This window comes from Myxine glutinosa, chromosome 9, assembly GCF_964187855.1.
Source record: "Myxine glutinosa chromosome 9, kmMyxGlut1.1, whole genome shotgun sequence".
NCBI lineage: Eukaryota > Metazoa > Chordata > Myxini > Myxiniformes > Myxinidae > Myxine > Myxine glutinosa.
Genome location: NC_136269.1, coordinates 18,714,677 through 18,727,999, shown reverse-complemented (window position 1 = coordinate 18,727,999; position 13,323 = coordinate 18,714,677). Strand labels below are relative to the sequence as shown.

General features: G+C 37.4%; 1 protein-coding gene and 1 long non-coding RNA gene across 2 annotated transcripts in view; both read right to left on the bottom strand.

The window, feature by feature from the left end:
* The window catches only part of CFAP61 (cilia and flagella associated protein 61), a 258,248-nt gene that overhangs the window by 241,634 nt on the left and 3,291 nt on the right, over window positions 1-13,323 (bottom strand). Inside the window, exons 2-4 of the mRNA XM_078785078.1 lie at window positions 10,981-11,128; window positions 7,287-7,363; window positions 6,419-6,486 (exon numbers count right to left, since the gene is read on the bottom strand). Coding sequence (XP_078641204.1) covers window positions 6,419-6,486; window positions 7,287-7,363; window positions 10,981-11,128 — 293 coding nt within the window. The remainder of the gene's footprint in view (window positions 1-6,418; window positions 6,487-7,286; window positions 7,364-10,980; window positions 11,129-13,323) is intronic.
* LOC144893592 (uncharacterized) lies at window positions 3,688-5,461 on the bottom strand. The gene is made up of 3 exons (XR_013624504.1): window positions 5,333-5,461; window positions 3,875-4,321; window positions 3,688-3,784 (listed from the first exon to the last, which is right to left on the bottom strand). It is a non-coding gene; the product is annotated as an uncharacterized LOC144893592 (long non-coding RNA).

The window sequence follows — 13,323 nt, the reverse complement described above, 5'->3', positions numbered from 1 at the left end:
ATTCTTACAGAATGGTGTTTATCAAACATTTCAAGTACAAGACATTAATTCTAAATGTTGTGGTCAATTATGTTTATATGTATTATTTCAACTCAATAATAATGAATTTTTTTTTATGATGTCATTTTTAATCTAATATAAATGACTTATGTTGGAAAAGATGGTTCTATCTTTGGAGTATCCTGAGAGTTGGATATTGATTTATCAAATTATTATACAAAGGCACAGACTGAACGACAAAAATATAGTATAACAAAAAATATTAATATGAAAAAACTTATAAATTAATCAATTATTCAAGCCCTACCGATGCTAATGACTTAATTAGATTTAATGATTTATTGCAATATATATATCTTTAAATAAAACAGCACGTTTTGTTAAACAAGTAAAATTTACAACCACAACACCTGGTTCTATAGACCATACACCTTTCCTCATTAAATTTAACTATCTGCTTACAATTGAATTTTATAAAGAAGGACATATAGTTAATATGCAAATAGATAAATGGGGGTATGATATGTTTGATTTAGGGTATAATTGGTCTTTTTCAATAAACTTAGAAGACTACATGATTTTAATCAGTCTCGTAAAGAAGAATATTATCTGCTTGGTGAGGATAAGGAGTTATGTGGAAGTACAATTAGCAAACAACAAATACATGATTTCAAGAATAGGAAATTATATGACAGCAAAGCAATAGTTTATATTGCAAAGAAGGAAGGTAATGAGATAAATATACAAAGCTGGGGAATACAAACTGATTTAACAATTGGAAGATGTGGAGGTATTATCTATCATAATATTAATCTCACATATATTTCAGAAACATTAATTTTTTAATACATAAATGGCAGGGAGAAGACTACAAGAGAATTATAATTTTTGTATTCAAGGATACTTACAAGAAAAGGGTGTTAGATATTACATTCCTTATGAATTAGAACATCGACATGGGAATGTATTAATTAAGAATAATTGGTCTTATGCTGATATTGCCAAACCCACAAATGGAGATTTGATTGAAATATTAAATAAAAATGAACTTCTAAAAGTTATGAAATATAAAACTCTTTTAGAAATCATCAACAAATCTTATTGGTATCCTATTATGAGAAAAATAATTACAGATACAAGAATATCTCAAAATCCAGATGAATATATGAATGATATTCTTTCGGGCTCAAACTCAAGGGTAACAGGGGATGAGGAAGGAGTTGAAGAAGAGAAGGAGGAGAGGGAGGCAAGGGAGAAAAAGGAGAAGAGGCAGGGGAGAAAAGGAGAAGGAGGAGAGGGAGGAAAGAGAAAAAGGAGAAGGAGGAGGAGGAAAGGGAAAAAAGGAGAAGGAGGCAAGGGAGAAAAAGGAGAGGGAGGAGAGGGAGAAAAGAGAGAGGGAGGAAAAATATAAAAATATGGAAACCAGTGAGATTAATAAAAGATTGAATGTATTACAGAAAATAAATCAAACTCAACGCACTGAGGAGGAAAATAAAGAAATTAAAAGTCTAATGGAAATATTATTTTCAAGAATAACTGTTTCATCAATTTTAGGGAGGAGATTTAAACGAGAAAGTGGGGATAAAGAAGAAGAAAGAAAAGATTATGTGGTTGATGATGTTGGTGTTATTGACTTTAGTTAGTTTTATTTGTAAATAAATGGAGGAAAGAGTGAAGGCATTCCAAAGGATTATTTATGTTTTAAAAATCAAGATAGAAATGTATATGTTGAAAACCAAAAAGGTTTTTGCACTCTGTATGGATTTTTCTCATAAATAAATGAGTTATTGTGTTAAGTGTAAAAAAAACTAATACTAAAAATATATCGTATGTTAAAAGTAAAAATAATAGAGTTTATCAAAAGGGAATACGTTTGGTGTGTGGCTCTAAAAAGTGTCAATTCATTTCTAAGCATAAAAGTGGGGGAGATATACAAAAGTTTTTGTCTGGGAGTAAAATTACAACAACTGGAATACCAGGGGAATTACACCTACAGGGGTATTCTTTCTGTGGACCAGGAACAAACTTGGACAAAAGATTAGATGAGGCTGACAATCCTAAACCTTGGTCTAAACCTCTAAATAGGGTTGATGAAGTGTGTATGAAGCATGATATTGATTATGGAAATACCACTACATTGAATGAAAAACATGAAGCCGACAGAGAAATGTTGTATCATCTATCGTTGATACAAAATCCAACGTTGAGAGAGAAAGTTGATAGGTTTATTGTGAAAAAATTGATAAGTGCTAAGTTGAAACTTGATCTTGGTTATCCAGGTGTTTCACCCTCAAAAAAACTATTCAGCTCTAATGATGTTTTCAAGACTGAGGAGCTTTTGGCTGATGAATTACATAAACCTATAATCACAAAGTTTAAAATAAAGGAAAGTTTATTCCAAAGGCACCGACCACATTTGGTCCGCTGATTTAATTGAACTAAATAATGATAAGGGATACAAGTATGCTTTAACCATTATTGATTTGAGGAGTAGATATGCTTGGGTTGCTCCTTTGAAAAACAAAAGGGGTAATACTCTTATGTTAGCTTTCAGTGGAATATTTAGTAAAAGCAAAAGGAAACCAAAGAAATTATGGACTGATGAGGGAACAGAGTTCTATTACAAAATATTTATGAAATTTCTTAAGGGGGAGGGTATTAAATTATACAGCACCTTTAATGAAGGGAAGGCAGTTGTTATTGAGCGTTTTAATCGTACTTTGAAAGAGATATAAAAAATAGAGTTCGATATAAAAAATTCACACAACTCGGTTCTCAACAATGGGTATATTTAATTGAGGATATTGTAGATAATTACAATAATACAGTTCATTCATCAACAAAATCAAAACCATCAGAAACATTTACAAAATTAGAATATGAAAAGGAGATTAATTTGAGAAAACCCAAGTTCAAAGTTGGTGATATTGTAAGAATATACAGATGGAAAAGTCACTTTGAGAAAGGTCATACAAAGAGATGGACTAATGAACTTTTAAAAATCGTTGATGTAATGGATACCATCCCTTGCACCTACAAATTATATGATTTGAATGGGGAAGAAATCTTGGGTTCATTTTATTCACAAGAATTACAAAAGACACACATAAGCAGATAATGTCCTTGAAAGCAATGGGTTGGCACTTCATAATCCTCTACTGTACACCGCTGTGGACACTCGAGGGCCAAGTCCGGGATGTATAGAAGGGGACATCTGCTTTTCCTCACCCTAAACCAAGACCAAAGCAAATTATACCATTGAAAGCAATGGGTTGGCGCTTCACAATCCTCTACTGTACATCGCTGTGGACACTCGAGGGCCAAGTCCGGGGTGTATAGAAGGTGGTGTATGCTTTGGTTTTGGTTTAGGGTGAGGAAAACTGAACCCTTAACCCCCACATTAAAACACCAAATTTGTAAGTCTAAACAACTGTATCCATTACATCAACAATTTAAAAAAGTTCTTAACTCCATCTCCTTGTATAACCTTCCAATTCTATTCATCTTTTTCCTTTTTTCCAACTTTTAAAAAACAATTCAATGATAATACAAGATAAATGAGTCTGTGAGGTATAACATTCATTCAAAAATTCACCTCACATTCAAAATCCCATCCCTAACCCATCCCTAACCCATCCCTAACCCATCCCTAACCCAACCCCAACATAATCTTTTTTTCCCCTCTTCCCTCCAATTCTGTCTTTCAAGGTTTTCAAGTTTGAAGTAGTAGAAATGGGGAGGAAGAATTTTCCAGCATTTTCTTCCTCGAACTTTCTTGATATTGCTGAAATATATGTAAAAAAAAAAATTACTTATCTAATACTGAATTAAATAACAAATATAATTTAATTTATTTTCAATCAACTGAACTTACCTTAAATCAGGTGTCATTAAACAAAGAACATTGTTCATTGCTTTGGAATCCAATGAGTCTCCAAGATGGGTCCCACAAGTAGAGTCTCCAAAATGAAACCAGTTTTCAAAGTCTCCAAGGCAAAACTCTTTTCCTGTTTTTATTAAATTTAGTGAGTCTCCAAGGTAGGCTCAACATTTAGAACCATCTAGGCAGAACTTATAATATGTTTTTTCCAAATTTAGTGAGTCTCCAAGGTAGGCTCCACAGTTAGAATAATCTAGGCAGATATCATAATGTTTTTCCCAAATTTAGTGAGTCTCCAAGGTACAACTCTTTGGCTGGATCATCAGGGTAGAACTCATTCTGTGAGTCTTGGTTGCTCAAAAGGTCTTCAAACAAATCAATCATTTCTCCCCAAGTTGTGGTGAAAGTGGTATTTTCATATTGCATCTCAGATACAATTTCCTGTGAGAGAAAATAACAATGTATTAATTTATTACAATATTATTATTTGTATAAATCGACAAAAAAGGGAAAAAATAAAAAGTAAACATTTTTTGTTTGCTTTTTGTAACCAAAAAAATAATAAATAAAGTAAATAATTTTTAAAAATGAATAAATTAATAAATAGATAAACAAGAAGACATCATGCGGAGCACGATACTTGCAAAATACGCCCTCCCCCCCCCCCCACTCCCCAAGAAAAAAATTCCATTGATACAGCAAATTGTCCATTTCATCAAGATTAAAATTGACAATCTTGATCAAAGCTCGGGTGAATAGGAAGAAAAGTGATGATTTTTCAGATGAAAAATGATTTTGGAAGGTTGACCTTGAGTTGACCTTTGACCTTTTGACCTCAAAAATAGTTGGTTTCCCTATTTAGTGACTCAATGTGCAAATGCTGTTCAATTTTCAGGTCAATCGGCTGAAAATTGACGGTTTTTCAGATAAAAAGTGATGATTTTGGAAGTTTGACCTTGAGTTGACCTTTGACCTTTTGACCTAAAATAGTATATTTCCCAATTTAGTGACTCGATATGCAAATGCTGTTCAATTTTCAAGTCAATCGGTTGAGAATTGACGGCTTTTTAGATGAAAATGTATGATTTTAAAAATTCGACATTAAGTTGACCTTTGACCTTTTGACCTCAAAAATAGTATGTTTCCCAATTTAGTGACTTGATATACAAATGCTATTCAATTTTCAAGTCAATCGGATTTAAAATGGCGAGTTTAGAAATTTGACCTCCAGATGACCTTTGACCTTTGACCTCAAAATCAATAGGCTTATCAATTGGGACGACTTATATAACGTGGTGACGTTTCGTGACGATCGGTTTAGAATTGTGACCTGTAGGCCAGTGACAAACAGACAGACAGACAAACAGACAGAACCACAAACGGAACCGACCAATATACTTGAAAAATCTTCGATTCTGCAAGCAATAATTAAATAAATAAATAAACTCTTACCTCCATTGATAAGAGGTTTGAATCCAGTCCATCAATTTGAAGGTTGAGTTCCATACAGGTAGTAGAACTCCAAGGAAGTGTGAAGTTATCCCACTCAAGCTGTGGACAGTAGTCCATTCTCAAGAGAAGCAGGAAGTCTGTTTAAAAAAAGCCTGCTCTGGAATCCTTTATATAAGAATGGTTGGTGCGTGTCATTTCCTGTGGAAATTCCCTTGGCAAGCCTGGGTAAGCCTTAACTGAAAATGATGCAATGGAAATTCCCTGAAAATGATGTAATGGTAGCGAGAGTTTATAAAGTGGGTGGGGCAAGGCAAAAGTGGGCGGGACTTAGCAAAAGTGGGCGGGGTTTAGCAAAAAGTGGGCGGGGCTGAGGAGGAGGTCGGATGAGGTCATTAAGAGAAGTATATCATTTCATATTAGCTCAAGATGGTGATTGTTCTTTTAAGAAAATTAAGCTCTTACCTAAAAATGAAACAAATATTTGTTGGGTCTCTGTATGAGTATAATGATAAATGGGGAGAGTTAATAAGTTAAATGCAGGCGCGAGTCAACAGCTTAATTTTCCCCATTGACTTCAATGTTATATTTAATGTGTTTTAGTAGTTGGGTCTAATGAGGATTTAATATTTGTAGATGGGTTGCCCTCAAAAAGAGGGTGAAATCTGGGTGAAAAACAGTGAGTTAGTAAGTTTTTTTTTAGCTCTTTCTCCATTGACGATTCCAATGTTAAATTTGAAGGTGAGCCAGAACCTCCCTTTTCCTAATACTGCTAATGCTGGTATAAAAGTAAAGCTCGTGCTCGTATAAAAGTAAAGCTCGTGCTCGTATAAAAGTAAAGCTCGTATTAGTATAAAATGAAAGCTGGTAGTAATATACATACAGGATCTCCAGGCTAGAACCATACAAAGGAAAGACAGGTAGTTTCCTCTGCACACATAATCAGGTCGCATTTATTGTGAGAGTTATACATTTTGTCCTTTAAAAATGTAAAAAGGGGAAAAAATCGAAAATGGTCACGAAAAGTAATTCTTGGTTTTTGAAATTTGCTTTTAGCGTCAATAAGTGAAAAGACAAAGGAGTTCTCACATGGAAATGTGTTCGGATGAAGAAGGAGGAAAATGAACTCCAGGTCAATCGCAGCAGTGAAAACTCCCCTGAAAATAACCACAACTACATCGCCACAAGATTCCATAACAACATAACAAACACATCATTACAACAACGCAAAATTCAATAACAATAGAGATATAAAATATCAAAACAAAATTAAACAACAACATGATACATCAACAACTACACTACCAGTCAAAAGTTTAGGTACACTTAACACAATGTGTTTAATGTGCAAAATTAACACAAGATGTGAGCAAAACTCTTACCAAAGATGTATCTGCTTATCTGCTGATAATATGTTGTCCTTCAATGCATCTTTATTGCGCGAAACGTAGGTTTGAAGCATTTTTTGGAAAGAGGTCGAAATGTGCAATACTACACCCAAACTGAAACGCAAACTTAATGTTATTAAGGTTTCATTATTTGTTTGTAAACAGTTATTTGTAAACAGTATTTGCTCCTGAGATGAAGCTGAGGTGCCGGAACAGCATGTACTACACACACAATGTCAATCGAACTTGATCACAACCTTCATCACTCATTATGTACCAAAGTTGTTCATGGCATTAAAAAATATCATGGTCTGAGGGTGTCTGGGGGGAGTGGGGTGGGAGGGTATGGGGGGGGGGGGGGCTTTGAGTGACTGTTGCTCCTCATCCAGGTGAGCTTCAAGACCCGCGTTCCTATTTTTGTTCAGGGTTTTATTCAAGAAAGACAAATTATTATTTTACACCACACATGTGAGAACCAAGGATGTGCAGACCTCCCAATCTCACATCTCGTTCTTCAAATTCCGGGATCTGAGAGCAGCAAATATTGTTGAGAAGTAATCAGCATGTACCTGAATATTTTACTTGCAAGGAGATTCAGGTTTTCTTCCTCAGCCACCAGGTAGTGTATAAACAGCGAGTTATGTGGCTGTAAGAGAATGATAGAGAGAAACTATGTCTCCAGGATACACTGTGCCGCCTCATGCTAGCATGTTCCGTATCAGCATGCACCATACCAACATGTGCCATGTCAAACCATGCCATGCCGTGCTAGCATGTGCCATGTTTACCCATTCTGTGCCGTGCCGCCATGTGTCATGTCACACCACATTGTGCAGTACCAGCAAGCGCCATGCCGTAGTAGCATGTGCTGAGGTGCCATAACAGCATGTGCTCTGCCATACCAGCATGCGATGTTCTGTCCTAGCATCCACCATACCAGCATGTGCCGTACCATAAAACGACATGCCGTACCATAACACGACATGCCGTGCCAGCATGAACCATGCCGTACAAGCATGTGCCGTGCCAGCATGTGCCGTGCCAGCATGTGCCATGCCATACCACACCGTGCAATACCAGCATGCGCTGTGCCATACTAGCATGTGCTGTGCCATACCAGCATGTGTCGTGCCGTGTCATGCAAGTATGTGCCATGTCATGCAAGTATGTGCCGTGTCATGCTGTGCCAGCCTGTGACCCAAAGACCCAAAAGACCGAAATACACCAAAGACCAAAAAGACCCCGAAAATCTCAGAAGATCCTTAAAGACCCAAACGACCCCAAAGACCCTGAAAGATCTAACAGATCCCGATTACCCAAACGACCAAAAAGACTCCGAAGATCCCAAAAAAAACCCAACCATCCATTAAGAGCCCAAAGTCCCAAAATATCCCAAAGACCCAAATGACCCAGAGGACCCAAAATATGTCAAAGACGCAAAATACCCTGAGCACCCAAAAGACTACAAGGACCCCAAATACTCAAAAGACCCAAAAGACCACAAGGACCCTGAAGACCAGCACACCAAAAGGACACAAAGGACCCAGAGGACCTAAAATACCCCGAGGACCCAAAAGAACCCTCAATGACCCAAAAGACCCATATGACCACAAGGGCCCTGAAGACCGAGAGGTCACAAAGACCCTGAAGACCCAAAAGACCTGGAGGACCCAGATGTCCCAAAAGACCCCAAGAACCCAAAAGATCCAAAGGACCCATAAGACCCCAAGGTCCCAAAAGACCGTGAGGACTCAAAAGACCCAAAAGAACAGTAATTTCATCTCTTATATTGGAATTGTAGATGGTGCCCTTTAAACCAGGCCTCAAGGGTGGTGTACAGAAGCGTTTAAAAAAAATAAAAATAAATAAATACAAGGTGCAGGGAGGTGAAATTCGCTGCATGTGATGTGCAAAGCACGCAGAGTAAAACGGGTGTTCATTTACATCCGTGTGACGTCTAATAAATAAAGAAGATAAAAGCACATCTGAGACTCGGCCGATGCTTCAGAATTTGGCATGCTCAGGAGGCTGCAGCATCGAATAAACTGTTCCAACCGACATACACTACCAGTCAAAAGTTTTAGAACCCACCTCAATTTTTCTAGTTTTTATTGAAATTTAAGCAATTCAAGTCCAGTGAATAACCTGAAATGGTACAAAGGTAAGCAGTGAACTGCTCGAGGTAAAAAAAAAAAGAAAAAAGTTTAGGTTAGCAAAAACGGGAAAATAATGTAAATTGCACAGTTATATTGTAAAAACAAAAGGCCTTCTTCAGGGAACAAGTAATGGGTAAACAACTTACAGCTGTTCTGCAGCAATGCAAGTAAATTAAGCCTTGAAAGTTGACGCAAACGATTCCGACAGGTGTCCTAACCTCTGCTGATTACTTGATTACAAACCCCCCTGTCTGTATAAAAGCAGTATTGGAACAGACTGTTATTACACCAACTGAAGCATTATTTGGACAATATTGCACTGCAGGAAGTAGTATATTGCTGTCATAATGGCGAGAAAAAGGCAATTAACAAAGGAAGACAGACAGACCATTGTAACCCTTAAAAGTGTAGGTCTTTCCTTTAGAGAAATTGCAAAGAAAGCCAAGGTGTCAGTGAGTACAGTTTCCTACACCATCAAAAGGCACTTTGAAACTGGAGGAAACTCTGACAGGAAGAGGTCTGGCAGACCCAAAGCCACAACGGAATCAGAAGACAAGTTTCTGAGAGTTAACAGCTTGCGTGATCGGTGGCTCACAGGACAACAGCTTCAAGCACAGCTTAACACTGGTCGAAGTAAGCAAGTTTCAGTTTCAACTGTGAAGAGAAGACTTCGAGCTGCAGGTTTGACATGTCGAGTGGCAGTAAGCAAGCCATTGCTAAGATGGCAAAATAAGAAAAATAGGCTTGCGTGGGCCATGAAGCACCGCCAGTGGACTACTGAAGACTGGAAGAAGGTCTTATGGACCGATGAATCAAAATTTGAAATATTTGGTTCATCACGCAGGGTTTTTGTACGCCATCGAGTAGGCGAAAGGATGGTTCCTCAGTATGTGACACCAACTGTCAAACATGGAGGAGGAAGCGTGATGGCCTGGGGCTCTTTTGCTGGATCCAGAGTCGGCGACTTGCACAGAGTGACTGGCACCCTGAACCAAAAGGGCGACCACAGCATTTGCAGCGCCATGCAATACCCTCTGGTATACGCCTAATTGGTCAGGGGTTCATCCTACAGCAAGATAATGACCCTAAATACACCTCCAGGCTATGTCAAAACTACCTTCGAGGAAAAGAACAAGACGGTAGGCTTCAAATCATGGAATGGCCAGCACAGTCTCCAGACTTAAACCCATCGAGCTGGTTTGGGATGAACTGGACAGAAGGGTGAAAGCAAAGCAACCTGCAAGTGCAACACATTTGTGGGAACTTCTGCAACAGTGTTGGGAAGAACTTCCCAAACAATATTTGATTTCCATTGTAGAATGAATGCCACGAGTGTGTTCGGGGGTCATATCTGCAAAAGGTGGCTACTTTGCTGAGTCAAAATTGTAAATTAAATTTTGTTAAACAAAATGATTCTACGATTTCTTTTTATCTCCAATTGTTTATTTGTTCTTTGCTTAATTTCAGAGAACATTGAGACATTAAACTGCGTAAATTTCAACAAAAACTGGAAAAATTGAGGTGTTCGAAAACTTTTGACCGGTAGTGTGCTTGACGGGATTTTATACTTGTGTGTAATAAAGCATTGAATAAAACAAGCAGTGTCAAAGGTAAACATATGAGTACATCGCCTATGGTAATATATATGTTTAGCCAATTTTTTGACAAAATTAATCACACAAGACCTGTGTTTTAATGTAAGGATTTATTACCTTTAGAGTTTCTGTTTATTAAGAGATTACAATTCTAAAAATGGCATAATTCTTTACATCTTCCCCCATCCTGTCTCCCCTTCCCTTTCTTAACCCCATTTTCTCTGCACCTCTTTTGATTCCTTCCCCTCCCTCCTCTTCTTTTTCATTTATATTGTTTCCCTTTTTCATTTCTCCATTGTCTTTTCCTTAACTTTGCGACCACTTCCACCACTCTCATCGAAAACGGATTGTTTTAAACTTTGTACAGAATGAAATGATTTGACCAGCAGGTGTATAATGTAGACACTTGTAGTTTTCTTCATCAGGCAATATTAATGTATCTGTGACTCTACTAGGGTGTGAAAGTATAATCAACGACAGTACAAGTGACATGTAGCGTCGCCATTCCATACGGTGCATCCTTTGTCCATGTAGTGAGCGTGCATCCATTGCTGCCAGAGTGCAGGCCCGACACCCTCTGTGTTGGGAAAGTCCATGAAGACACCGTGAGCCACCACTCTGGCTCCATCGCAGAGACTTACTGCCATGGTCGCCTTCTCACTGTCGGAGTAAAAAGAATGTTCAGGCTTTTTTGGTTAAATATGTAAATGTCGACATTTGCCAAGAAAACAGGAAAGGCCATGATGCTCTGAACTCTAAAACATTTCCGTACTTTGAAGTTTAAAAATTACATTGATGATTCAACAACAATCAAACAGGTTAGTCCATGGGCCAGATACTGAAATCCTCCATTCATCCCTTCCTCTCCCCCCATATGGGAATTTTACAAACCGTTATTTTTTATTAATATGGTTCCTAAGACTTTGAAATACGTTTGTTTGCCATTTGCCAGAGGGTGCTACTTGATATTACAGACTAATTTGTACTCGTACTCAAAACACCACACAAAAAGTGTAAAATGAGAGTTTTCTAAAAATACACTCACGTGACTCCTAACATCTAGATCTGTAGTGACTTCTAGTTTCATAAGCATTATTTTCTACATGAACAGATGATGCAGGCAGAATCAATTCACCAAGATTTAACCTGAGTTGTTAGGGTTGTTAGGGTTAGGGTTAGGGTTAGGGTTAGGGTTAGGGTTAGGGTTAGAGTTTACAAATCAAACCTTCGGTTAGTGGGGCGTGGTTTAAAACTAGGAACAACCAAGCAACTCTGAGTATGTGAGGAGGAAGCACGAGATTGAGGAGGAAGAGAGGGTTTGTTTGTTTTACGCGGACTCCTTTTCTCTCGAGGGTTTTCGAGCAAACAGGCACGATAACAGTGCATTGTTAACGCAATAACGGTGCAACAGTGACCAAAAAACCCCCCAAAAAACTCAATTCAATCCATTTTTAACTCAGGCTGCAACATAACAAAATGTTAAAAAGTCAAGGGGTGTGAATACTTTCTGAAGATACTGTATCGTTTTCGGCCCTTTCTCTCAAATGGATTGAGATCCTGACCAAAAATGCCCATAGCTGTCCTTGGCTGGTCACCTACACACACAAAAATATGTCGTGCCAGGCACGACACTTAAGAAATCCATTCAACAACTTTTACCTCAAAAATAATTGGTGGTTGAATTCATTGACATGATATGCAAATCCTTTTCAAAGTTCAAGTCAATCAAATGAAAATGAGGATTTTAGAAAATCCATCTTAGTTGTTGACCTTTGGCATATGTTAACATTTTGACCTCAAAATCAATAGGATTCGTCCTTATGACAAACTCTACAATTTGGTGAAGTTTCGTGAAGACCGATTTAAAATTGTGAACTGTAGGCGATTATAGGTGAGCGGTGAGCGGACAGACAAACAAATAAAAAATCACTCATAGTGCGACACTTGGAAAAAGAGAACAAAGTACAATGGCACTCGGTAGAGCACCCGTTTAACCTCAAAAATAGTTGGTGGTTGAATTCAGTGACCTGATATGCAATTCGTCTTCAAATTTTAAGTTAATCGGATGAAAATTGACAATTTTAGAAATTTGACCTATGTTGACCTTTTGGCCTATGTTGACCTCAAAAATAGCTGGTGGTTGGTTTCAGTAATCTGATATGCAAATCCTATTCATATTTCAAGTCAATCGGATGAAAATTGAGGATTTTAGAAATTTGATAAAAAGTGGTTGACCATTGGTCTATGTTGACCTTTTGGCCTATATTGACCTCAAAAATAGTTGGTGGTTGGTTTCAGTAAGCTGATATGCAAATCCTATTCATATTTCAAGTCAATCGGATGAAAATTGAGGATTTTAGAAATTTGATAAAAAGTGGTTGACCTTTGGTCTATGTTGACCTTATGACCTAAGTTGATCTCAAAAATAGTTGGTGGTTGAATTAAGTTCGCTGATATGTAAATCCAATTCAAATTTCAAGTCAATCGGATGAAAATTGAGGATTTTAGAAATTTGAACAGGTTGTTGACCTTTTGGCCTATGTTGACCTTTTGGCCGATGTTGATCTCCAAAACAGTTGGTGGTTGATTTCAGTTAGCTAAAATGTAAATCCTATTCAAATTTCAAGTCAATCGGATGAAAATTGAAGATTTTAGAAATTTGATAAAAGTGGTTGACCTTTGGCCTATGTTGACCTTTTGACCTCAAAAATATATAGGATTTTGTCGGACCACAAACTCTACCATTAGGTGAAGTTTCGTGAAGATCAGTTTAAAATTGTGACCTTACTAACAGTCAGGTCACAATTACTAAGTTATTGCCAACAGCTTGCCAATGTTATAACTTCCAGCTTGTC